Below are 23,253 nucleotides of genomic sequence, written 5' to 3'. Positions count from 1 at the left end.
ATCATAATCAATAACATGAACAGGAGTGTGTGTGTGTGTCAGAGTGAAGTCAGGAGGATCAATACATCAAAGACATCACATCGTCCTCTGGTCCTCCTCCACACGCACACGCGTGTCACTGCTGATTGAAGATCAGCAGCTGATGGACCAAACCAAGATCAGGGGGGGTGTGTGTGTGTGTGTGTGTGTGTGTGTGTGTGTGTGTGTGTGTGTGTGTGTGTGTGTGTGTGTGTGTGTGTGTGTGTGTGTGTGTGTGTGTGATACTACAAATGAACTTCCTGATCAAATGGTTTCTGTTTGTCTTTAATGATCAATCACAGCTGAATGAATCAAACAGGCATCACAACATGAAGAGTATGAAACTAAATCACTGGGATTAGAAACAGCTGACATCGTTCCACACAGGCGGAATGTTCCGGAACATCTGGAGCTTCCAGCCCGATAGAAAATCACAGAATCACCACTTTAATGTCAGCAGCTAAAGTATGAACACGAGAGAAGAACCGTCATTATTAAAACAACGTGAAGGAGCCGAGGAAGAGGAGGAGCCTCTTCACTCCACACGCCTGCAGAAAAGTAAAGAAATCAACACGTGCATAAGAGCTGAACATGGTTCAGAGTATCGCTGTGTCGTAAGCACAATGCCAGAGAGAGGCATAACTTTGGGCCCCCGCCCGCCCGGGGCCTCGCTGACACACGGTGCCAGCAGGCCGGGGGGGAGGCGCTTCTTCAGTACACGCTGCAGCACACACACACACACACACACGCACACACGTGCCCCTCAGGACACGGAGCGTGAGTGCGTCACTTCTGGCTGCTGAAGAACCATAAGGAGCTCCTTCTATAGAACCATGTGGAGCCACGACTCTTTAGGTGGAAGTCACAACACGCTAAGGACGATGTCACACACAGCTGGATGTTTCTCCAGAACGACATCATCAGCTAATGAGCTTGAGTATTGTGGTTCAGTAACTTTAGATCAGCTCAGATCTTCCTACCTGCTCCAGAAGCTTCCACCCAAAGCGTCACAGATCCTCCTGGCCCCTCCCACTATGAGCCCAGACCCCCAGGTTCCTGCTGAGGAGCTCTGAAGGGGTTAACATGAAGCTTCCTCACCTGAGCTCCAGTAGAAAATCAGCTTCAAACCTAAAAGCGCAAAATTACAAAGTTGTACCTAAACACAGTAGGCAGAGAACTCCAGATCAAAACATCTCAGCTGGAGCAGCAGGTCTGTTGATGCTCTTCATCATATGGAGATACATAAAGTGATTGATCGATCAGGATCAATACGCCCCTGTACAGATACGATCGGCCGCTTAGTTCAGGATACAATTTGTATCAAACAAGGATTCTCTCCGTCTAGCGTCAGCTGGGATCTACAGACGACAACCAGGACGACCAAACGCTTCAAAGTGTGTGTGGAACAGAGCAGCAGGCCACGCCCCCAGCTACAGCAGGCCACGCCCCCGTCTGCAGCATGAAGGGGGGGATGTCCCTTACTAAAACTAAGGTACACATGACAGGTTCACCCGTCTCCACGGCAACAACAACGTCATATACCAAATAACTAACACGCACACGCACGCACGCACGCACGCACGCATATGGCACAGGCGTATTCCCTAAAACCAGCTGGTCAGAGCAGCAGGTAAAGGATGACATCATCCTACACACTGTGACTCTGAGTCCTGCACGTGAAAGAGCTGGATAATAAATCAATCAATCAATAAATATTAAGAAAGAACTGAATAAGTGTCAGTGTCGGTGTCGGCCCCGGTCCCGGTCCCGGTCCTGGGTCAGTACCCCGTCTGGGCCTTCTCTGCCAGGATGGCGGCTGCCAGCTGTTGTGGGTCTGTGACGTGGGGGCTCCGGCCCATGACCCGGCTCACCAGCTCAGAGGGGAAGATGTTACACAGGTTGACGTACGCTTTCTCCCTAGCGTCTCCATAGCGACCGTGCATGGGGGATTCTGGGTGCTGGGGCATGTAGGAGGGGGGGGGCGTGAGGTGAGCGCTGTACGGCGCCAGAGACGCGGCGGGCGGGTGAGGAGGGGCGCGGTAACGTGTGGGGGACGGGTGGAGAGCCGGGTGAGAGGAGTGGTGCGGGGCGTAGCCCTCTGGAGGCCAGGAGGGGGCGTGCCAGGACGACTGCCTCGTGTCCGGCAGGCTCTGATAGGCCGACGGCTCGTACCGGGCCGGCCGGGGCGGGGGCTGCCTGTAGTACGAATCCCAGCCGGGCAGAGCTTTGGGCCGGTGGTGATGATGCTCGTACAGGTGGGGGTCCGACACGCTCTCCGCCCGGCCGGGGGCCAGGCGCCGGCCCAGGGGGGAGCCCGGGGCGTGGGCGTGGGGCGGGGCTAAGGAGTGGTAGTCGCCCGGGCAGCTGGAGCGGGAGGCCAGCGGCTGGTGCTGGAGATGAGGGGGCAGAGGGTAGAGCCGGCGCTTTGGGGGGGCGTCTGGGGGGGGCTCGTGGCCGCGCGGCACGTTGGCGTGGTAGCCGTGCGCTGTGGCGTAATCGCTAGGATGAAGGCCGCAGGCTTCGTGATTGGCAGCGGCGTGATGATGGTACAGCCGGCCGTGGGGGTTGGCGTAATGGAGGCCGTCTTCTGTCACGCCCTCAGGGAGGCACCCGGGACACGCCCGCTCACCGTACGAGTCGCAGCTGCTGCCGCAACTGGCGCCGCTTTCGCTGCCGCACTCCGATCCGGCCGAGCCCACGGACCCCAGCCTCAGGTCCGGCTCTGCAGGGAAGTGACAGTCCGGGCTGCGTCTGGAGGAGAGGCTCAGGCCCGAGTACGCCCGCGTCACAGAGTAGTAGCTCAGGTCCGGGGACTCGCAGTGAGGGTAAAGGTCGTGGCCGGGGGCCGGGAGGAGGCCGACGGACGGCTGGTCCTGCGGAAGGCCGGGACCTGAGGGGGGGCCGCCGGGGGCCAGGGGAGCGGCGGTCTTGTGGCCGTCCCCCCTGCCTTTGGCCAGCAGCTTCTCCTCTGCGTCGCTGTAGGACAGAGCCCTGATGCTGGGGTCAGACTGTCTCTTAGGGGCCCCCTTCCTGGCCTCCATGCTGCTGGCCGGCACGCTGTGACTCTTCACCAGACCCGAGTCCCCCGGGCTCTTTGGGGGGGCGCAGGTCTTGGCACTCGCACGCAGCTCATCAGCCACAGCTCGCTGAGGCTGAGCCCCACGCTCAGGGTGGTAATACTTACACTTATGACCATACGTGCACTTCTTACCTACGACACGGAGGAGCACACGTCAGGATGGACATACATGTAGAGTCACACACGTGTAGAGTCACACACGTGTAGATTCACACACGTGTAGAGTCACACACGTGTAGAGTCACACACGTGTAGAGTCACACACGTGTAGACTCACACATGTGTAGAGTCACATACGTGTAGAGTCACACACGTGTAGAGTCACACATGTGTAGAGTCACACATGTGTAGAGTCACATACGTGTAGTCACATGTGTAGAGTCACATACGTTTGTCACATACGTGTAGAGTCACATACGTTTGTCACATACGTGTAGAGTCACATACGTGTAGAGTCACATACGTTTGTCACATACGTGTAGAGTCACATACGTGTAGAGTCACATACGTGCAGAGTCACATACGTTTGTCACATACGTGTAGAGTCACATACGTGCAGAGTCACATACGTGTAGAGTCACATACGTGTAGAGTCACATACGTGTAGAGTCACATACGTTTGTCTCATACGTGTAGAGTCACATACGTGCAGAGTCACATACGTGTAGAGTCACATACGTGTAGAGTCACATACGTGTAGAGTCACATACGTTTGTCTCATACGTGTAGAGTCACATACGTGTCACATACATGCAGGTTTAGACAGATGAAACTGAGCTTCTCACCATACGGACACGGCTGCTTCTTCTGCTCAGGCATCACAGGACGTTTACGCAGGAAGTTGTCTAAACTGGGACCGTGGCGGCCGAGCGGGTCGTCTGGAGGCATGAACCTGAGACGAGGAGGACGAGGAGGACGAGGAGAGAGACACAGAGCCGTAGTTAGCACCTTGTGCTCCTTGTTAGCCCCGCCCCCCCACATGTAAACACCACCACTCTTACTTGTCGTTGACAAAGGAGTACATGAGCAGTCGCTCATCGATGAACTTCTTCCACTCGGGCTTCTCGTTGGCGAGGTCGCGGTAGTTGTCGTTGGAGACGATGATGCCGTCTGACTCGTAGGACAGCTTGACGATGAAGCGGTCGTCGTAGCAGACGACACGCCGACCCTGGACCCGCCGAGAGGGGGTGAAGACCAGGATCTTCTCCTTCTCCAGGCGACGAAGGATCTCCTGGTCTGTGGAGGAAGAAGATGTGGTGAGATGAAGGAGAACACCTGACCCTCCTCACACTGAGCACGGCGCAGGCTGACCTGTGATGGGGGCGTCGGGGCGCGACTGCTCCTTCCTCCACGCCGGCACAAACACTGTGATGTCATGATGACCTCGCTCCAAGAACCAATCAACAGCCAGCTGGATGCCCTGGCAGGAAAACACTTCCTTGTTGCCATGGCTACAGGCCACAGTGAAGAGGAAGCAAAGAAAACACAGAGAAGGTCAGTGGAGCATAAACACACGTGACCCCTGACCCCTACTACAGAGCGGCTACAGAGCGACGTCACCGCTCCTTCTTTGACTCTCAAAGCAGAAACAAACTTTGTTCTGTCGCTCTGTGCTCACGCGTGTGTGTGTGTGTGTGTGTGTGTGTGTGTGTGTGTGTGTGTGTGTGTGTGTGTGTGTGTGTGTGTGTGTGTGTGTGTGTAGCCTCCCGTGTGTTCTTAGCGTGTGAAGCATCACGTGACCTGGCGCCGCTCACCTCATGGCCACATTGCTGCCGTCCACCACCACCGGGCGCAGGTTGTCCAGGTCACAGGTGGAGTCTGAGGGACAGGGCGAGTCCGACCTCTGACCCTCCAGAGAATCAGAACAGGCGCAGGATGAGGACGAGGAGGATGAAGAGGATGAGGTAGAGGCCGAGGGTCCGGCCGGCTGCTCGCCCTCTGACTTGTTGCCCAGTTTGACGAGCTCGCCCAGGATGTCGTTGATGAGCGTGTCGGGGCCCAGTTTGGACAGAACCAGCCTCACCGTCTCCTCACAGTAACCCAGCTTCAGGGCAAAGTCCAGCTTAGCCTGGTACTCCTTCACGCCGGCCCCCGGCCCGGCCTCAGGCGGAGGCTCTGGGGGCTGCGGGGGAGGGGGAGGGGGAGGGGGGTCTGTGGGGACGCCGCCTTCAGGGTCCCGCAGAGACGCAGCCGGAGACTCAGGCGGCCCTTCGGTCCCCAGGTCCACACAGGGGGTCCGACAGAGCGGCTGGTGGGCGTTCTTACTGTGATGCGGCCCCCCCTCCCCTCCGTCCGGGTCGGGCGGAGCCGGTCGGGCGGAGCCGGACGAGCACTCGCCGTGGGTGTTCTCCAGCTGGGCGGGAAGAGGGCAGACAGAGGCGCCGCCCCCCGGCTCCTCCGTAGCAGAAGGCCCGTCGGCCTGACGCTCCACCCCCGCTACGTGGAGATACTCCAGGTCCAGGTCCAGGTCCAGGTCCAGGTCCAGGTCCAGGATGTGGCCTGGCCCCGCCTCCACATGGTCCTTCTGTCCCATCGAACTGTCACAGACATCCAGCGCACCGGGCTGAGGGCGGCCCAATCAGAGAGCTCCACTCATCCACACCTGGAGGGGGGGAGGGGGGGGCATCAGTGACATCATCCACAACGTTTACAGCAGAATCACAGATTTCAAACAAAAACACACACACACACACACACACACACACACACACACAAACAGCTCAGCATCGACATGAACCCTGAGGGGAGGGGGGCAGGGGGGGGGGGGCGGGGCTCATTGTACTTTATAGACTCCCGCTTTTTTCTCCTCCCTGCATCTGGCCCCAGTCTGTGTGTGTGTGTGTGTGTGTGTGTGTGTGTGTGTGTGTGTGTGCATCCATCTGAGTGGGGAGCAGGAACCCCTCCCCCACAGGGCCACCTGGGAGCTACTGCCCATATGCTGCACGCACACACACACACACACACACACACACACACACACACACACACACACACACACACACACACACACACACACACACACACACACACACACACACACACACACACACACACACACACACACACACACACACACGTGCCTTTTATGAAAAGGGGCTGCCTAGCAACATGGCTGAGCTACTGTTGCTAAGATACAGCTGCTGAAACTATTCTGCCTTCTAAATGCCAAAACAAGGCGCCCCCCCCCCCACACACACACACACACACAGACTCTGAATGGTGGGCGGGGCCTCAGCCCCCCTAGACCATAGAGCTGCTGCAGGAGGCTGACGCTGATCACACACACACACACACACACTAAGGTCTTTGTCTTCTCTGCTATGCCCCCTGCTGTCTCTGTGTGGCGTCTCGTGCACACTGAGGTCATCTGATGTGCTGCCTGCTTTGCCCTCAGTTTTGCCCCGCAGGTCACACACACACATTTACACAAACTCTCCCTCTCTGCATCCAGATAACGATGACGTCGCCACTAATGTGACCTCAGTGTGACCTCAGTGTGACCTCAGTGTCACCTCACATCATCAGCCAGGAAGCTGAAGCTACGACAGGAAGCTGACAGCTCCCCAACGCCACGATCTACACCAGGCATAGAACCAACAACCACCAAGCAGCATCATCGTGTGTGTGTGTGTGTGTGTGTGTGTGTGTGTGTGTGTGTGTGTGTGTGTGTGTGTGTGTGTGTGTGTGTGTGTGTGTCTTCACTGTTCAGAGCATTAAATGGACCAACGGCAGCATGACATCACCACGCAGCCTCCAGATGCATTGTGGGTGGGGCATCATTCAAACAGGCAGGGGGGGAATTATTGTTTAACAAAAGGGAGGGAGAGAATCAACACACACACACACACACACACACACACACACACACACACACACACACACACACACACACACACACACACACACACACACACACACACACACACACACACACACACACACACACACATACACTAAAGTCTGGAACAGACACGTGTGACATTAACATGTTTGCGTTCTTCACGTCTGCACGTAAACAACGACTCCTCGCCGCCTCGTTCACTCTGACATTCGCCAAGCTTAAAGCTTTGAGGTTCCTGTAGGAGGACAGGAAGCAGCTGAGCCTGAGGGACCTGCACAGAGCAGCTGAGTCCAGGTTCAGGTCACACTGAGACTGATCTAGACTTTGCTGACAAAGTTTGAGCTTCAAATCCAGCAGGAAGTTGATTGGAGGAAGTTTCCATCATGAAGGTCTGCTGACCCTCAAGTCAGGACCTGGACCCCACAACCTGGACTCACCTGATCCAGATCACTAATGAGCCTCATGTGACCAGCTGACTGAGACTCAGCTCAGGGGTCTCTGCAGCTCGGGGGTCTCTGCAGCTCAGGGGTCTCTGGAGCTCGGGGGTCTCTGCAGCTCGGGGGTCTCTGGAGCTCGGGGGTCTCTGCAGCTCGGGGGTCTCTGGAGCTCGGGGGTCTCTGCAGCTCGGGGGTCTCTGGAGCTCGGGGTCTCTGCAGCTCGGGGGTCTCTGGAGCTCAGGGGTCTCTGGAGCTCAGGGGTCCAGCCCTCAAAGTCAGGGAGGAAGTGACCAGGTCCTCCAAAAGTCACATGTAGATCTTTTGCCAGAGCAGCAGGTCCTCAGCTAGAGGGGTCAGGCTTCACTTACCAGCAGGTGAAGAAGAGGAGCAGGACTGAAGATCGTTCCTGTCTGATCCCAACATCACCAACAGAGCTCTGAGTCTCTCCTCCTCCTCCTCCTCCTCAGAGGTCTCTGGTCCTCAGACGCTCAGCAGCACAATGAGGGACAACAGATGGAGCAACAATATGAGCCGTTTGACTGGCTGCTGCTCTGGCTGCTGCTCCACCAATCAGAGAGCAGAAACTCTACAATGAGACGCCGAGGGGGGGGGGGGGGGGGGGCAACAGCCAGCTTCCCCAAGGCACGCTTACACACACACACAAAGGTCTTCCCCTGTGTGGGGGGCGGCTGAACAATGAGACACACAATGGGGGGGGGGGGGGGGGGGGGGGGGGCAGCTGGAGCACGGGGCTCTGCTCTTCAGCCTGAGGCAGCGATGAAGAACACCTGGCTTTGGAGGGGGGGGAGGACCCACACACACACACAGCAGGTCAGGTTGTGTGTGGGTCTCACACACACACGCACACACACAACCTGACCTGCTGTGTGTGTGTGTGTGTCCAGGTCAAACATCAAGCAGCTGGTCAAACAAGAGGTCACATGACAGGAAGCAGCTGAGTGAGCTCAGCGGCACACACACACACACACCTGAGCAGGTCTCTCACTCTGACCTCTGACCCCTGCACTCAGCTGGTCAGGGTCCTGAGGTCCCACAGTGAACTGCAAACACTCCATGATGTCACTGTTACACTATGAGGACACGTCACCACGGTAACCAAGCTAACCAAGGTCAAAGATCTCATCTTCAGACAGACAGAGAGAGACAGACAGGAGGACAGACAGGAGGACAGAGAGAGGGACAGACAGGAGGGACAGCCATGTTGTGTTTCTTCCTCTTGTCCTGTATTTCCTCTGATTTCCGGTAGATTCGCGCTCTAATTGTGTCAAAAGTGACGCAGCGTCTCAAACTACAGGAGACGAGAGGAGCGCGCAGCGGCGAGCACGCGCACTGCACACCAACCCGTCACGACCTCCGTCTGCACACACACACACACACACACACACACATACAAAACACACACACACACACACACACACACACACACAAAACACACACACACACACACATACAAAACACACACACACACACACACACACACACACACGCATTCACAAACATACACAGAGACGCACAGACAAACACACGCATGCACACTCACCGTGTCCGCGCCGCAGGAAGCCGTGAGACAGTGAGACAGTGAGACAGGTGGACAGAGGGACAGAGACACAGAGGGACGGAGACATAAACGCTCCCATCAGTCCGGAGACGCAAAACATCCGGCGAGATGCAGCGTGACCCGCAACGAGCACGGAAAGCTCGCGAGATGACACCAGCCACTTCCGCTGTGTGCGTGTCAAAATAAATGCAGATGGTAGTTTCAAAGCAGAAAATCTGTTTCATCTGCGCGACAATAAGAGTTTGAGTTTCCTTTGGTTAGCAAACGATACGAGAATGAAAAGTATTGAGCCGGTAGATCGATATCTTCAGATCACAACAAGCTTCCGTCTGGTTTTCTACTGGGACTTCTCCGTGTGATTGAGTTTGGGGACAGAAGTTAGTCTATGGAACCGGAAACTGTCACCGCGAGACGCGCCGTGAGGAACAATCCTGCCACCGTGTGGCGAAAAGAATTACTGCAAGTAGGAATTCATGACGTTTATGAGAAGAATGAGTTCCGATAAAAAACATCTCACGGTTTAATGCATCTAATATTAAAAATATAATTAAAATAAATCAGTTTGATTTGGCGGGAGGTTTGAGTTCACTTACTTTATATATTTATATATTTATTTATGTTAAATAAATATAATCATCCAAAATAAATTATATAGTACCAAAAATAATTATGCTGTGATACTGAACACCAGCAGGTTAAAGGTCAAACAGCTCCACTAACCTGTGACCCCTCAGAGCTCTGTTATGTGTAAAGATCACATGACGTCACTTACTTCAGAGTTTATTCAATGGAAAAGAGACCTTGAGGAAAATACAGTAACTCCCATGTTACACACAGAGGACATAAATTAGAGGCCCGGCAGAGACGTGAGGGACGTGTGGCCGCACGGCACCATGCAGGAGCAGAACCATTCTGGACCACCAGAACCCAGCCGGGCCAGGACTCCTGCACACAAACGCTGAAACCAAAGTACAAAAAGGGAAGAATACAAAATACAAAACAGGGAAACCTGGAAACAAAGCATAAATACTCATATTGATGCACATTGGTTTAACTAAACAACTGCGTCTGTAAACATTTCAACATAATGTGCATAACACTTTAAAAGCCACTGCAGTCTGAGATCATCTGAGGGTCAGGGGTCAAGAAACAAAGACTACTAACTAAGAGTCAGAGTTAAAAAGAAGCTGCTAGAAGCTCGCCTGCAGCCGAGGGATGACGTCATACACACACACAGGCACACACACAGATAGACACACACACACACAGGTCAGTAAGTCCCGGTGGGCCCGCTGAGGTCCAGAGTGGCGGGAGGAGGTCCCACATGACACAAACGAGGCCCCGCCCCCTCCTGTCACCGTTCCTAAAGCTGTGTGACGGGAGGCGGAGCTTGGACATATTCACTGTTACTTTGCTGCAACAGGAGGGAGGAGCTTATCCTGCTCACAGGGTTGCTATGGTGACAGGAAATCAGCCCGGTTCTCCCTCCAGCAGCTGGAACTTTGAACATTTACTGGAGTTTCACAGTCACTTCTGTTTTATTGCCACAGCAGTCATATGGTGGCCCGCCAAAATAAAAGCCCAATTCCAAACACAATTAGGGGACATGTTAGATAACATTCGGACTCTAAGCCCCGCCCCCCCCGTCGCCTCATTCACAGTTTATTAGCCGAGGCGACTTTGAGAGACGGTAGAGCGTCTCACCTAAAGAGAGCGACAATGTGAAACTTAACAGGATCTTCATCCAAAACAGGACACGATGAAGAGGCAGAGGGAGGTTTACTGTGAAGGAGCAGCTCCACCAGGGGGGGGGCGACATGGAGCAACAGAGAGGGAGGGGGGGGGAGAGGGAGAGAGAGAGAGAGAGAGACACCTGGGCGAGTCAGCGCTCTGTGAGTCACCTATCGATTGATCGGCCCCTTTAAACGATCCATCATCCATCAATCTTCACATGGAGCAAATGGCGTGTTAGTGTTTACGTAGTGATCAATCAGATTGATCTGCACACGATCAGAGGAACAGCTGCACACACACACACACACACACACACACTTTACTATGACACATAGGTTCACTGTCCCACGCCCCCCCGGGGAGGAAGAGGGGGCACCAAGGTCTGCAGGGGGGGGGGGGGGGGGCCTACACACACACACACACACACACACACAAGCACTCTCTGACGCCTCCTCTGGTGGCGTTTACAGTCCAGTCCGTGGGCAGCGAGTCCCTCCGTCCTGAGGTCCAGAGGGTCGCGTCTCGTCTCCAGTTTAGGCTCAAAGGTCGTCGTACTTCATCGTCGGTCGTGGTCACAATCGTCATCCGTTGGTCGCCATGACTACCAGCTCATGAGAGACGTGCGTCCCAGGGTCATAAAGTACACCTGAGACGCTCCTCCCTGACGAACTGAGGCGAAGAACACCTGAGAGAGGAGGGGGAGGAGGGAGAGGAGGGGAGAGAGAGAGAGAGGAGGGGGAAGAGAAAGAGAGCGAGAAGGGAGGGGGGAGGGAGAGGGAGAGAGGGGGGACAGAGAGGGAGAGGAGGGGGAGAGAAAGAGAGAGAGAGGAGGGGGGAGAGAGAGAGGGGAAGGGGAGAGAGAGAGGGGAGGGGGAGGGAGAGAGGGGGGAGAGAGAGAGAGGAGGAGGGGGAGAGAGAGAGGGGGGAGAGAGAGAGAGAGGAGGGGGAGAGAGAGAGAGGGGGAAGGGGAGAGAGAGAGGGGAAAGGGGGGAGAGAGAGGAGGGGGGAGAGAGAGAGGGGGAAGGGGAGAGAGAGAGGGGGAAGGGGAGAGAGAGAGGGGAGGGGAGAGAGAGAGGGGGAGAGAGAGAGAGAGGAGGGGAGAGAGAGAGAGGGGGAAGGGGAGAGAGAGAGGGGAAAGGGGAGAGAGAGAGGAGGGGGGAGAGAGAGGGGAAGGGGAGAGAGAGAGGGGAAGGGGAGAGAGAGAGGGGAGGGGAGAGAGAGAGGGGGAGAGAGAGAGAGGAGGGGGAGAGAGAGAGGGGGAAGGGGAGAGAGAGAGAGAGAGAGGGGGGGAGAGAGAGAGAGAGAGAGAGGAGGGGGGAGGAGAGAGAGGAGGGGAGAGAGAGAGAGAGAGAGAGAGAGAGAGAGAGAAGAGAGAGGAGGGGGGAGAGAGAGAGGGGGGGAGGGAGAGAGAGAGGAGGGGGAGAGAAAGAGAGAGAGGGGGGGGAGAGAGAGGAGGGGGAGAGAAAGAGAGAGAGAGAGGAGGGGGAGGAGAGAATGAAAGAGAGAGAGGAGGGGGAGGAGGGAGAGGAGGGAGAGAGAGAGGAGGGGGAGAGGAGGAGAGAGAGAGAGAGAGAGAGAGAGAGAGGGGGAGGGGAGAGAGAGAGAGAGGGAGAGAGGAGGGGAGAGAAAGAGAGAGAGGGGGAGAGAGAGAGGAGGGGGAGAGAAAGAGAGAGAGAGAGGAGAGGGAGAGAAAGAGAGAGAGAGGAGGGGGGAGGAGGAGAGAGAGAAAGAGAGAGAGGAGGGGGAGAGGAGAGAGAGAGAGAGAGAGAGATTAATATTAAAGATCTTCATCTCAGTGTGTAGATCTTCTTTTTCTTCTCTTCTTCTCTCTAATGAACACTTATGGATCCATGTTGTCGTTTCTTCTTCTACAGTTCTCCACAATAAAAGCATTTTAGAGGCATAAACACATGTTGACAGTCCTGGAGGAGGAGGAGGGAGATGAAGAGTTGCGTGGTCCTCACCTTGTCGTTCCTCTCACAGAGGAACTTGAGTCTCTGGGCTCTCTTGTGCATGAAGACTCCGTCCAGGTGTCCCGTCTCCACAGAGCGGATCTCTATGGCCTTCTCTCCCCAGCCCATGATCTGGTTTGACCTAATGTAGGCTGGACACACACACACACACACACACACACACAGTCACACACCTTGAGGACACAGCTGGACCCGTCCTGTGTCCTGTGTCCTGTGTCCTGTGTCCTCTGCGTGTCCACTCACCCACTGAAGTAGGCATCTCTCCCCACTGCAGCACCACGTCCTTGGTGATGCGTCCGTAGGTGTTGACGTAGACGCCCTCGTCCTCGTAGCAGACCAGCAGCTCGATGCCGTCCGTGTTGGGCAGGATGATGATGGCGTGGCACTGAATGTGGGTCTGGATCTGGATACCCGGGACACACGGAGAGAGAGGCAGCGTTCACATCGTCTCACAGACTCAGAGCGCTGAGAGGGAGGAGCCAGAGGGAGGAGCCACTCACGTGTGTGGGCAGGTAGATGTCGTACACGGCGCCCGAGTCCACGTCTACGGCGTGGAAGCCTGAGCAGGAGCCGTAGATGACCTTTAACCTCTGACCCTCCTCCACCGTCAGGTCCACCAGCAGAGGTTTGTGCACCAGATCACCGAAAGACTGAGACGCCACACACACACACACGCAACGTTAATGTGTGTGTGTGTGTGTGTGTGTGTGTGTGTGTGTGTGTGTGTGTGTGTGTGTGTGTGTGTGTGTGTGTGTGTGTGTGTGTGTGTGCGTGCGTGCGCGTGTGCGTGTGCTACCTTAAAGGCCATGAACTTGTGGTATGGTTTGGGGGCCCAGGCGTAGACCTCCACCGCGTTCTTCAGGGCCAGAACCAAGAACTTAATTCTCTCATATTTGACTGAAAAGAAAAGAAGAAATCACTAGAAGAAGAAGACAAGTGAGTCGGTGTGCCGTGTATGGAACGTTCCCCTCTGAGGGTCTTATGGAACGTTCCCCCCTGAGGGTCTTATGGAACGTTCTCCTCTGAGGGTCTTATGGAACGTTCCCCTCTGAGGGTCTTATGGAACGTTCCCCTCTGAGGGTCTTATGGAGCGTTCCCCTCTGAGGGTCTTATGGAACGTTCCCCTCTGAGGGTCTTATGGAGCGTTCCCCTCTGAGGGTCTTATGGAGCGTTCCCCTCTGAGGGTCTTATGGAGCGTTCTCCTCTGAGGGTCTTATGGAGCGTTCCCCTCTGAGGGTCTTATGGAACGTTCCCCTCTGAGGGTCTTATGGAGCGTTCCCCTCTGAGGGTCTTATGGAGCGTTCCCCTCTGAGGGTCTTATGGAGCGTTCCCCTCTGAGGGTCTTATGGAGCGTTCCCCTCTGAGGGTCTTATGGAACGTTCCCCTCTGAGGGTCTTATGGAGCGTTCTCCTCTGAGGGTCTGTGGTTGAACTCACCCACTTTGTAGTGGACGCAGCCCTCCAGGTCGCCCACGTTGACCCAGCCCTGCTTCTTCTCCACCTCAGGGTCGTTGTGCAGGATCTTGTTCCGGAGCCAGGACAGGTAGTAAACACGCAGCTTGTTCTTCTTACCTGAGGGGGGAGGAGCTTAGTGTGACAGGAACACAAACTGTGACTGTGTGTGTGTGTGTGTGTGTGTGTGTGTGTGTGTGTGTGTGTGTGTGTGTACCTGAGATGGTCACCAGGACGTTCAGTCCCTCCAGGACGTCCATCTGCTGGATGCGGCGTCGGTTGATCAGAGGATAAACTTTCCCCTGACCGCTGCGGTCCAGAAGCATCAGACCGCTCTCTGTGCCCACCAGCAGGTTGACCCCTGTGCTCATACACACACACACACACACACACACAGACACACACAGCAACATGAAGGAAGGAAACACACACACACACCCCACAGTGCTGCTCTCACACACACACACACACACACACCCAGAGTGCTGCTCTCACACACACACACACACACCCCACAGTGCTGCTCTCTCACACACACACCCCAGTGCTGCTCTCACACACACACACTCACACACACACCCACAGTGCTGCTCTCACACACACACACACACACACACCCCACAGTGCTGCTCTCACACACACACACACACACACACACACACACACACACACACACACACACACACACACACACACACACACACACACACACACACACACACACACACACCCCACAGTGCTGCTCTCACACACACACACACCCACAGTGCTGCTCTCACACACACACACACAGTGCTGCTCACACACACACACACACACACACACACACACACACACACACACACACTCACCCCACAGTGCTGCACACAGGATCTCAGAGTTGAATCTCTTCTTGTACTTCCTGATCTCTGGCGTGTCGCTGGGAGGTCGCGTGTTCACCGGGTTCACGTTAACCACCGACCCTTTACGTGACGGGTCGGCCCTCAGAGGGTCGGCCAGCCGTCCGTCCGGACCGAAGGCTGCTGGGGGAAAAGCAGCGGGTCAGAGGTCAAACTGGAGGCCGGGCATGGACCTGAATGACCTGTCTGTGTGTGTCTGTGTGTGTGTGAGCAGAACACATGTAGGGGAGAGAACAGGCGTGACCTACCCATGTTGTTGAGGGAGCTGCCGCTGGAGGGAGAGATCTGAAGCAGCCGGGGGTCGATGAAGGGCGTGAAGGAGGAGGAAGACTTGTGTTTGGACATGGAGCTGCTGTCTGACTGAGTCTGATGAAGAGGGAGACAACACATGAGCTGCAGCACATACATGACACTCACACGGGACAGAGGGGAGGGGCCGACCCCCTGCTGGGACAGAGACATGGAAACATGCAGAACACCCAGAAGATCAAACCTGACAGGAAACTCAGAATCAAGCTCCCAGAATGCATCTCTGCTTCTGTGCAGCTCACGACCCTCAGAGAGGTCAAGCTGAAGGTCAAGCTGAAGATTGAGCTGAAGGTCAAGCTGCTGAGCCAACACACCAGAACCAACAAGGCCAGAGGGTTTGAGCCATGCACCGACCTTCACCTACCACCAGGGTGAAGAAGAGGCATGCAGAGCAGAGGAGGAGGAGGAGGAAGGGGAAGATGAAGAAGAGGAACAAGAGGGGGAGGAGCAAGAGGAAGAGGTGAGGAAGAGGAGGGAGAGGAACAAGAGGAAGAGGTGGAGGAAGAGGAGGGGGAGGAACAAGAGGAAGAGGCGGAGGATGGAGAGCTGTAGCTGCCCAGGAGACCCAAAGCCTGATCCAGGCCGAGGAGCAGCCGGCGACAGAAGGTGAGCAGACGGAGACGTGGACGTGTCTCTGCAGCATCAGGAGGAAGACTCGCACCTGATCTCCGTCTAAGCCTGCACACCCGCCGCCACCGCCTGCTCCTGGGACGGCGGTCTCGGCGGCGTGAGGGGAACGTACCTCTGTGGCAGCCAGCTCCTCCAGGGGGGTCTGGGGGGACATGGAGGGGCTGGCGTGGCTAGATGATGAGGGGAATGAGGAAGAGGAGGAGGAGGGGGGGTGATGGCTCTGCTGGATGAGGTCCGGCAGGTGGTGAATGAGGCCGGCGAGGTCGGGGGGGTCGGGATCAGCCGAGGAAGAGGAGGACAAACTGACCAACCGCTTTATGTCTCCAGTGCTCTGGAAGCAAGAACAAGCAGGAGGAGCTGACCTTTGACCTCAATGACATCATGCTGTAATCACCTGACCTGATCATGTGACCTGATCATGTGTGAGACATGTAAGGACAGAAGAGGGACAGGGACACGCTGGGGTCTGGATCCCAGCGTGGGTCACACGGGGGCGTGGCTACATGGGGGCGTGGTCACACAGGGGCGTGGCTACAGCACCATCCTCGTTCAGTAGCTTTAGAGCTGCAGTTGGACCTGAAGGTTTAAGGGTTAACAGGTCCCACTCACACACACCATAACCTGACTCAGAACCAGGAGGTCCTCTGACCCGGCCCCACCCTGACCCCAGACCCTAGAGTCTCAGGGTCAGAGGGCGTGTGTGACCTCACCCTGGGGTCCAACACACACACACACACACACACACACACCACCTCCATGGACCCGTCTGTCTGCCTCACCTGTCTGATGAGCAGCGTGCCGTCCTTGGAGGAGGCGTTGGCCTGGTCGCTCTCTGAGTCCTCCACCAGCAGGGTCTTAGCCGACGCCGTCTCCCCGTTACTCAGCCTCCTGAGGGACATGAAGAGACGTGACAGCGTTCACACTCATGTGGAGCAGCGATGGTGCAGTGACTGGAGTGTGATCATCAGCTGGTAACCATGGAGACCCTGGAGACCTACCCAGCCCTGGAGTCCTCCGCTCCCGATGTGGACTCCTCTCCCGGCCTCCTGGTCCACCTCCTCGTCGTCCTCTTCATCGGTGGTGCCGGAGTCGTCGCTGGAGGAAGAGTAGTCCGTCACCTTGTGGAGCGGCCGCACGTCGTCCACCGCACGCAGCTCCTTGGCCAGAGCGGTCAGGTCCTGAGGAGAGGGTCAGGGTCAGAGGTCAGAGGGGCCGGGTTAGTTTACCTGACCTCACATGACCCCAGGACCTGACAGAGACCACCACAACATGATCCTACACCTGATGCATTATGGGTATGAGAGCACAATATTACAGGCAAATGAGGCTCCGCCCTCACTGGCAGCCCCGCCTCTTCTCTTCTCTTTGTTTACAGCCAATCAGCTTGGTGGGGTCATGGGGTCATGTGAGGTCACAGGTCAGACAGGAAGGAGGGAGACGTGACACACATACACACACACACACACACACACACACACAGATCATGTGACTCAGCCTGATGTGCCTGAATGTGGAGCGAGCAGAGCTGATAGATTATCTATAATCTATAATCAATAATCTCACCACCTCACCCTCAGGTGGAGGAGGGACATGAACACACAGAGAACATGAGAACACGTATGACACACTTACAGCAGGGCGGGGGGGCCGGGACGAGACCTTCTCCTCTGGCTTCTTAGAGGAATCAGGCCTCTGCAGAGGAGAGCCTTCAGATTTAGAGGAAGCTGTGAGAAGAAGAGAGAGAGAGAGACAGGCAGGGAGAGAGAGAGAGAGAGACAGGCAGGCAGAGAGAGAGAGAGAGAGAGAGACAGGCAGGCAGAGAGAGAGAGAGAGAGAGAGACAGAGAGAGAGAGAGAGCAACACAGGGAGAGAGAGAGAGAGAGACAGGCAGGGAGAGAGAGAGAGAGAGAGAGAGAGAGAGAGCGAGAGCGAGAGAGAAAGAGAGAGAGAGAGAGACACAGGGAGAGAGAGAGACAGAGAGAGAGAGAGAGACAGGCAGGGAGAGAGAGAGAGACAGGCAGAGAGAGAGAGAGAGTCAGAGAGAGAGAGAGAGGGAGTCAGAGAGAGAGACACAGGGAGAGAGAGAGAGAGAGAGAGAGACAGGCAGGGAGAGAGAGAGAGAGAGAGAGAGACAGGCAGGGAGAGAGAGAGAGAGAGAGAGAGCGAGAGAGAGAGACAGGGAGAGAGAGAGAGAGAGAGAGAGAGACAGGGAGAGAGAGAGAGAGAGAGAGAGAGAGACACAGGGAGAGAGAGAGAGAGAGAGAGAGAGAGAGAGAGAGAGAGAGAGAGAGAGAGAGAGAGAGAGAGAGAGAGAGAGAGAGAGAGAGAGAGAGAGAGAGAGGGAGAGAGACAGGCAGGGAGAGAGAGAGAGAGAGAGAGAGAGAGAGACAGAGAGAGAGAGAGAGAGAGAGAGAGAGAGACAGGCAGAGAGAGAGAGAGAGAGAGAGAGAGAGAGAGAGAGAGAGAGAGAGAGAGAGAGACAGAGAGAAAAGGAAAGAGTCAGTGAGACCACAGCCCCTCCTCCCTCCTCCCTCCTCCCTCCCTGGTTGAGGACCAGATGGATCATGGTGTTCAGGACCAGGTGGACTCACATCGTGGTCTGAAGCGGTCCCCTGATCCGGCCTGGGAGCCGGAGTTGGAGGAGCCAGAGGAGCTGCCGCTGCCCGGGCGGGGCTGGAGCTTCTCCACACGATCCCACAGGGGGCGCTGCTCCACACTGATGGAGGGAGGAAGAGGGAAGAGGAAGTTTAACAAGCACAGCGCCCTCTGCTGGACACGCAGAGCGGCCGCCTGCTTACCTGCCGGCGCTCCTCTGGTTGCTAGGTTGCGTTGGCAGAGGAGACTCACGGCGAGACAGAACTGGAGACCTGGACGTGGTCCTGACCGGGACCTGAGGAAGAGGGGAGCACAGGGTCAGGCTGCTGCTCCTTCATCACACACTGATCCACCTCCTCTGGGACCTGTGACCTCCTGCTGCCACAGGGGGCGCAGAGAGCAGCAGGGCTCAGGTGGATGACATCACACACACACACACACACACACACACACACACACAGGGAGCAGGTGAATGAGTGAGGGGTGAGGGGGGGGAGGTGGGGTAGGGGGGCGTCCTTACCTTGGGAGGCACTTCCTCGCCGGCGGCGGGGTGCTCGGGCCGGGGCGGGGCCTGAGGGTGGTGGAGGGGGGGTTGGGGGTCAGTGCGTGCGGGCGATGGGTGATGGTGGTGATGGTGGGGGTCCTGGGAGCGCAGGTGCAGCTGTGCAAGGCCAGAGGCCACGCCCCCAGACTCGCTGAAGGACTGGGAGCGAGACACCACAGGCGGAGGAGGAGAGGGGGCGGCGCTGTTGCTGCTCTTTAGAGCGGCCAGGTGAGACCACTGCACCTTTCAGGGCGGGGGGGGGGGGGGGGGGGGGACAGGCAGACAACACAGTGAGACAGGAGGGAAGATGTGTGTGTGTGTGCTCAGATATACACGCATGCATCAGGCAGACAGGAAGAGACGCCTGTGAGGGAGGAGTTACCTGAGGCTCCATGGGCCGGTGCATGGCGGCGACCTCGCCCGAGGAAGAGGCGCCGTTGGAGAAGGGTTCAGAGGAGCGGGGGGGCAGGGGGGGCTGCTTTGGGAGGAGGGGCGCTCTGGGGCGAGCCCTGGATGTTCTTACGGTAACGCTCATCAGCCTGCCCAGAGGAGGAGGAGGAGGAGGAGGAGGAGGAAGAAACATGGAGACACAGTGAGGAACGTTTACAGACAACAAGGAGCAGCTGAACATGCAGACTGACTGACTGACTGACTGACTGAGGCGTCAGGAGGAAGACAGGGTTACAGACAGGAAATGGCCTCCTGTACCAAGAAGGAGGCGCAAGCTGGGGCCTGCGTGTTAGTTTGGGCCTCAGCCGCTCACATGCAGCAGCCACAGACGTGTGAAGATGAAGAAGAGTGAGTGAGTCAACAACACATCTGAGTCTGGGGCTCCTCCCCTAGTCATCTTCATCTTCATCATCATCATCATCATCTGAGTCTGGAGGTGAACATGACCTTCTTCCAGAGCGTCTGTGTGTTTAGTAGTCAGGGAGACGAGCAACAGAGTGCAGAGGGAGAGGAGGAGGAGGAGGAAGAGCGGCAGGCTGGAGACCCCCCTGCAGCTCTCATGAGGGTCCAGATGTTTCTAAGATGAAGATCAACCAATGTGAGTTAAAGCTCAAGCTGATGTTCAGTTTGAAAATGTTTCAGGTTATAGATGATGTAATGTGACATCTTCATCATCATCATCTTCACTTGTTGTCTCAGCCTGTCTCATCTTACATGAGGATCAATCAGAATGAGGAGGAATCAAAGAGTTTGAGCAGAGAGAAGAAGAGCAGGCAGCAGGGGGCGGAGCCACGGAGGTTCACCTCTCTGATAGGCTGAGGGGCGTCGCCCACAGGCTGGGCCGGCCTATCAGGCTCCAGCTGCTCTGCCTGGAGGGGGTTGGAGTCGGCGGGGGTCTGGGCGGGGTCAGGACACGCCCCCTCAGAGGCCGGGGGGTCCGGAGCTAAGGGGGCCTGTGGGGGGGGGCTGAGGGCGGGGTCAGGGGTCAGGGGGTCAGGGGTCAGGGGGGCCGGGTGCTGGAGCGGCAGGTAGCTCTGCTCCTGCTGCAGACGCTTGTGGAGCCGCTCTGCCTGACGCTGCTCCTCTAGCTCACGCCACTTGAACTCCTAATGCAGAGCGACCGTTTGATTCAACAGAGGGGAGACAATCTGAGGCTGCTAGAGCCGCTCACACACACACACACACACACGAGAGGAACATGACATCATCATGACATCATCAGGCCTAACAGACTACAGAGTGAAGACAAGAAGAAGAAGAAGAAGAGAACTTTATTATCTGAGTGAGTCAGGAGACCTGGTGACCAAACTCTTCATCCTCTTCATCACCTCTACAGTCTGAGTGACGTCACGGCTCAGCTGGCATTTTAACATGAATGTGTGTGTGGGTATGTGTGTGTGTGTCCCTGTGTGTGTGTGTATGTGCCTGTGTGTGTGCGCCTGTGTGTGTGTGTGCCTGTGTGTGTGTGTATGTGCCTGTGTGTGTGCGCCTGTGTGTGTGTGTGCGCCTCTGTGTGTGTGTGTGCCTGTGTGCGCACGTGTGTGTCTGTGTCTTTGTGCGCACGTGTGTGTGCGCACGTGTGTGTGAGTGTGTGTGTGTGTGTGTGTCTCACCAGCAGCATGGCTTGTTCACGGAGCAGCTGCTCCTGCAGCATCTCCAGGTGTCTCTGCTCCTCCTCCAGCTGACGGCGGATATACTCCTGCCAACAAACATCACACACACCGTCATCCTCCATCACACACACACGCACACACACACACACACACACACACACACTCACACTCACACACACACACACACACACACACACACACACACACACACACACACACACACACACACACACTCCATCCTGCCTCTTCCCTGAAGGTTACCACACGTGTGTTGTTGTTTCATTCACATGTATGTTGTTGTTTCATTCACATGTATGTTGTTTCATTCACATGTATGTTGTTTCATTCACATGTATGTTGTTGTTTCATTCACATGTATGTTTTTGTTTCATTCACATGTATGTTGTTTCATTCACATGTATGTTGTTGTTTCATTCACATGTATGTTGTTGTTTCATTCACATGTATGTTTTGTGTCGTCTCTGGGGTCAAACCTGCTCACGGTCGTTCCTCCTCTTCTCGTCTTCAGCACGCCGGCGTTCCTCCTCCTCCTTGCGCCTGCGGTCCATCTCCTCCACACGCCTCTTGTCCTCCTGCTCACGGCGCCGCTGCTCGCGCTCCTGCTGCCGCCGCATCTCGCGCTCACGTCTTTGTTGCTGGAACGACAAAGAAGAAGAGGACCGTCAGCGGAGGAAGAGGCAGAAGCCCTGAAGGTGCGAGCCTCTTCTTCTTCATCCGACCTCCTCCAGCCGCCTCCTCTGCTCCTTCTGCTGCTCGATGCGTTCTGCCTCTCGGCCAGCAGTTGGCGCTTGTACTCCTCCTGCTCGCGGAGCTGCTGCTCCTGCAGGAGCTGCTGGCGGCGCAGAGCTTCAGAGCGCTCCTTGTTCTCCTGCTGCAGCCGGATGAAGTCGCGACGCAGAGTGGACTCTCCTGGCACGTTGACGATGGAGCTGCAGGCGGGAGGAGGCGGGGCACGGTTAGATGTGTGTGTGTGTGTGTGTCTGTGTGTCCCGTCTGTGTGTGTGTGTGTGTGTGTGTGTCTGTGTGTCTGTGTGTCCGTCTGTGTGTATGTGTGTGTCTGTGTCTCTGTGTGTGTGTCTGTGTCTCTGTGTGTGTGTGTGTCTCTCTGTGTGTGGGTGTGTGTGTGTGCGTGTCTCTGTGTGTGGGTGTGTGTCCCTCTGTGTCTCTGTGTGTGTGTGTGTGTGTGTGTGTGTGTGTGTCTCTGTGTCTCTGTGTCTCTGTGTGTGTGTGTGTGTGTGTGTGTGTGTGTGTGTCTCTGTGTCTCTGTGTGTGTCTCTGTGTGTGTGTGTGTGTGTGTGTGTGTGTGTGTGTGTGTGTCTCTGTGTCTCTGTGTGTGTCTCTGTGTGTGTGTGTGTGTCTCTGTGTCTCTGTGTGTGTGTGTGTGTGTGTGTGTGTGTGTGTGTGTGTGTGTGTGTCTCTGTGTCTCTGTGTCTCTGTGTGTGTGTGTGTGTGTGTGTGTGTGTGTGTGTGTGTGTGTGTGTGTGTGTGTGTCTCTGTGTCTCTGTGTGTGTCTCTCTGTGTGTGTGTGTGTGTGTGTGTGTGTGTGTGTGTGTGTGTGTGTGTGTGTGTGTGTGTCTCTGTGTGTGTGTGTGTGTGTGTGTCTCTGTGTCTCTGTGTGTGTGTGTGTGTGTGTGTGTGTGTCTCTGTGTGTGTCTCTGTGTGTGTGTGTGTGTGTCTCTGTGTCTCTGTGTGTGTCTCTGTGTGTGTGTGTGTGTGTGTGTGTCTCTGTGTGTGTGTGTGTGTGTCTCTGTGTCTCTGTGTGTGTGTGTGTGTGTGTCTCTGTGTGTGTGTGTGTGTGTGTGTCTCTGTGTGTGTCTCTGTGTGTGTGTGTGTGTGTGTGTGTGTGTGTGTGTGTGTGTGTGTGTGTGTGTGTGTGTGTCTCTGTGTCTCTGTGTGTGTCTCTGTGTGTGTCTCTGTGTGTGTGTGTGTGTGTGTTTTATATGAGTGACTGGTTTCCTCTTCTGTCCCTGTGTGAGGACAACAGGACTTTACTGGACCTCACCTGGGTTCTCCTTCCTGCTCTGGAGGATCCTCTTCCTCCTCCTCACTGCCGCTGTACTCGTACTCCGTCTCGTCTGTG

At 55.9% G+C, this 23,253-nt stretch overlaps 1 protein-coding gene and 1 pseudogene across 1 annotated transcript; both read right to left on the bottom strand.

Moving 5' to 3' along the window:
• Positions 1 to 287: 287 nt before the first annotated feature.
• On the bottom strand, positions 288 to 9,080 carry LOC142990725 (putative ribonuclease ZC3H12C). The gene is made up of 6 exons (XM_076140583.1): positions 8,937 to 9,080; positions 4,852 to 5,699; positions 4,409 to 4,548; positions 4,099 to 4,333; positions 3,883 to 3,989; positions 288 to 3,229 (listed from the first exon to the last, which is right to left on the bottom strand). The coding sequence occupies exons 2-6, from the start codon at positions 5,628 to 5,630 to the stop codon at positions 1,797 to 1,799; spliced, it is 2,694 nt and encodes an 897-aa protein (XP_075996698.1). The 5' UTR covers positions 5,631 to 5,699; positions 8,937 to 9,080; the 3' UTR covers positions 288 to 1,796.
• A 638-nt stretch (positions 9,081 to 9,718) lies between these two features.
• LOC142990724 (mitogen-activated protein kinase kinase kinase kinase 4-like) lies at positions 9,719 to 23,249 on the bottom strand (annotated as a pseudogene).
• Between the last annotated feature and the right edge of the window lie 4 nt (positions 23,250 to 23,253).

This window comes from Genypterus blacodes, unplaced genomic scaffold (genome assembly GCF_046128005.1).
Source record: "Genypterus blacodes isolate CSIRO-AG114 ecotype Tasmania unplaced genomic scaffold, CSIRO-AGI_Gbla_v1 ptg000696l_1, whole genome shotgun sequence".
In the NCBI taxonomy this organism is placed as follows: Eukaryota; Metazoa; Chordata; class Actinopteri; order Ophidiiformes; family Ophidiidae; genus Genypterus; species Genypterus blacodes.
This window is presented reverse-complemented; position numbering and strand designations above follow the sequence as displayed.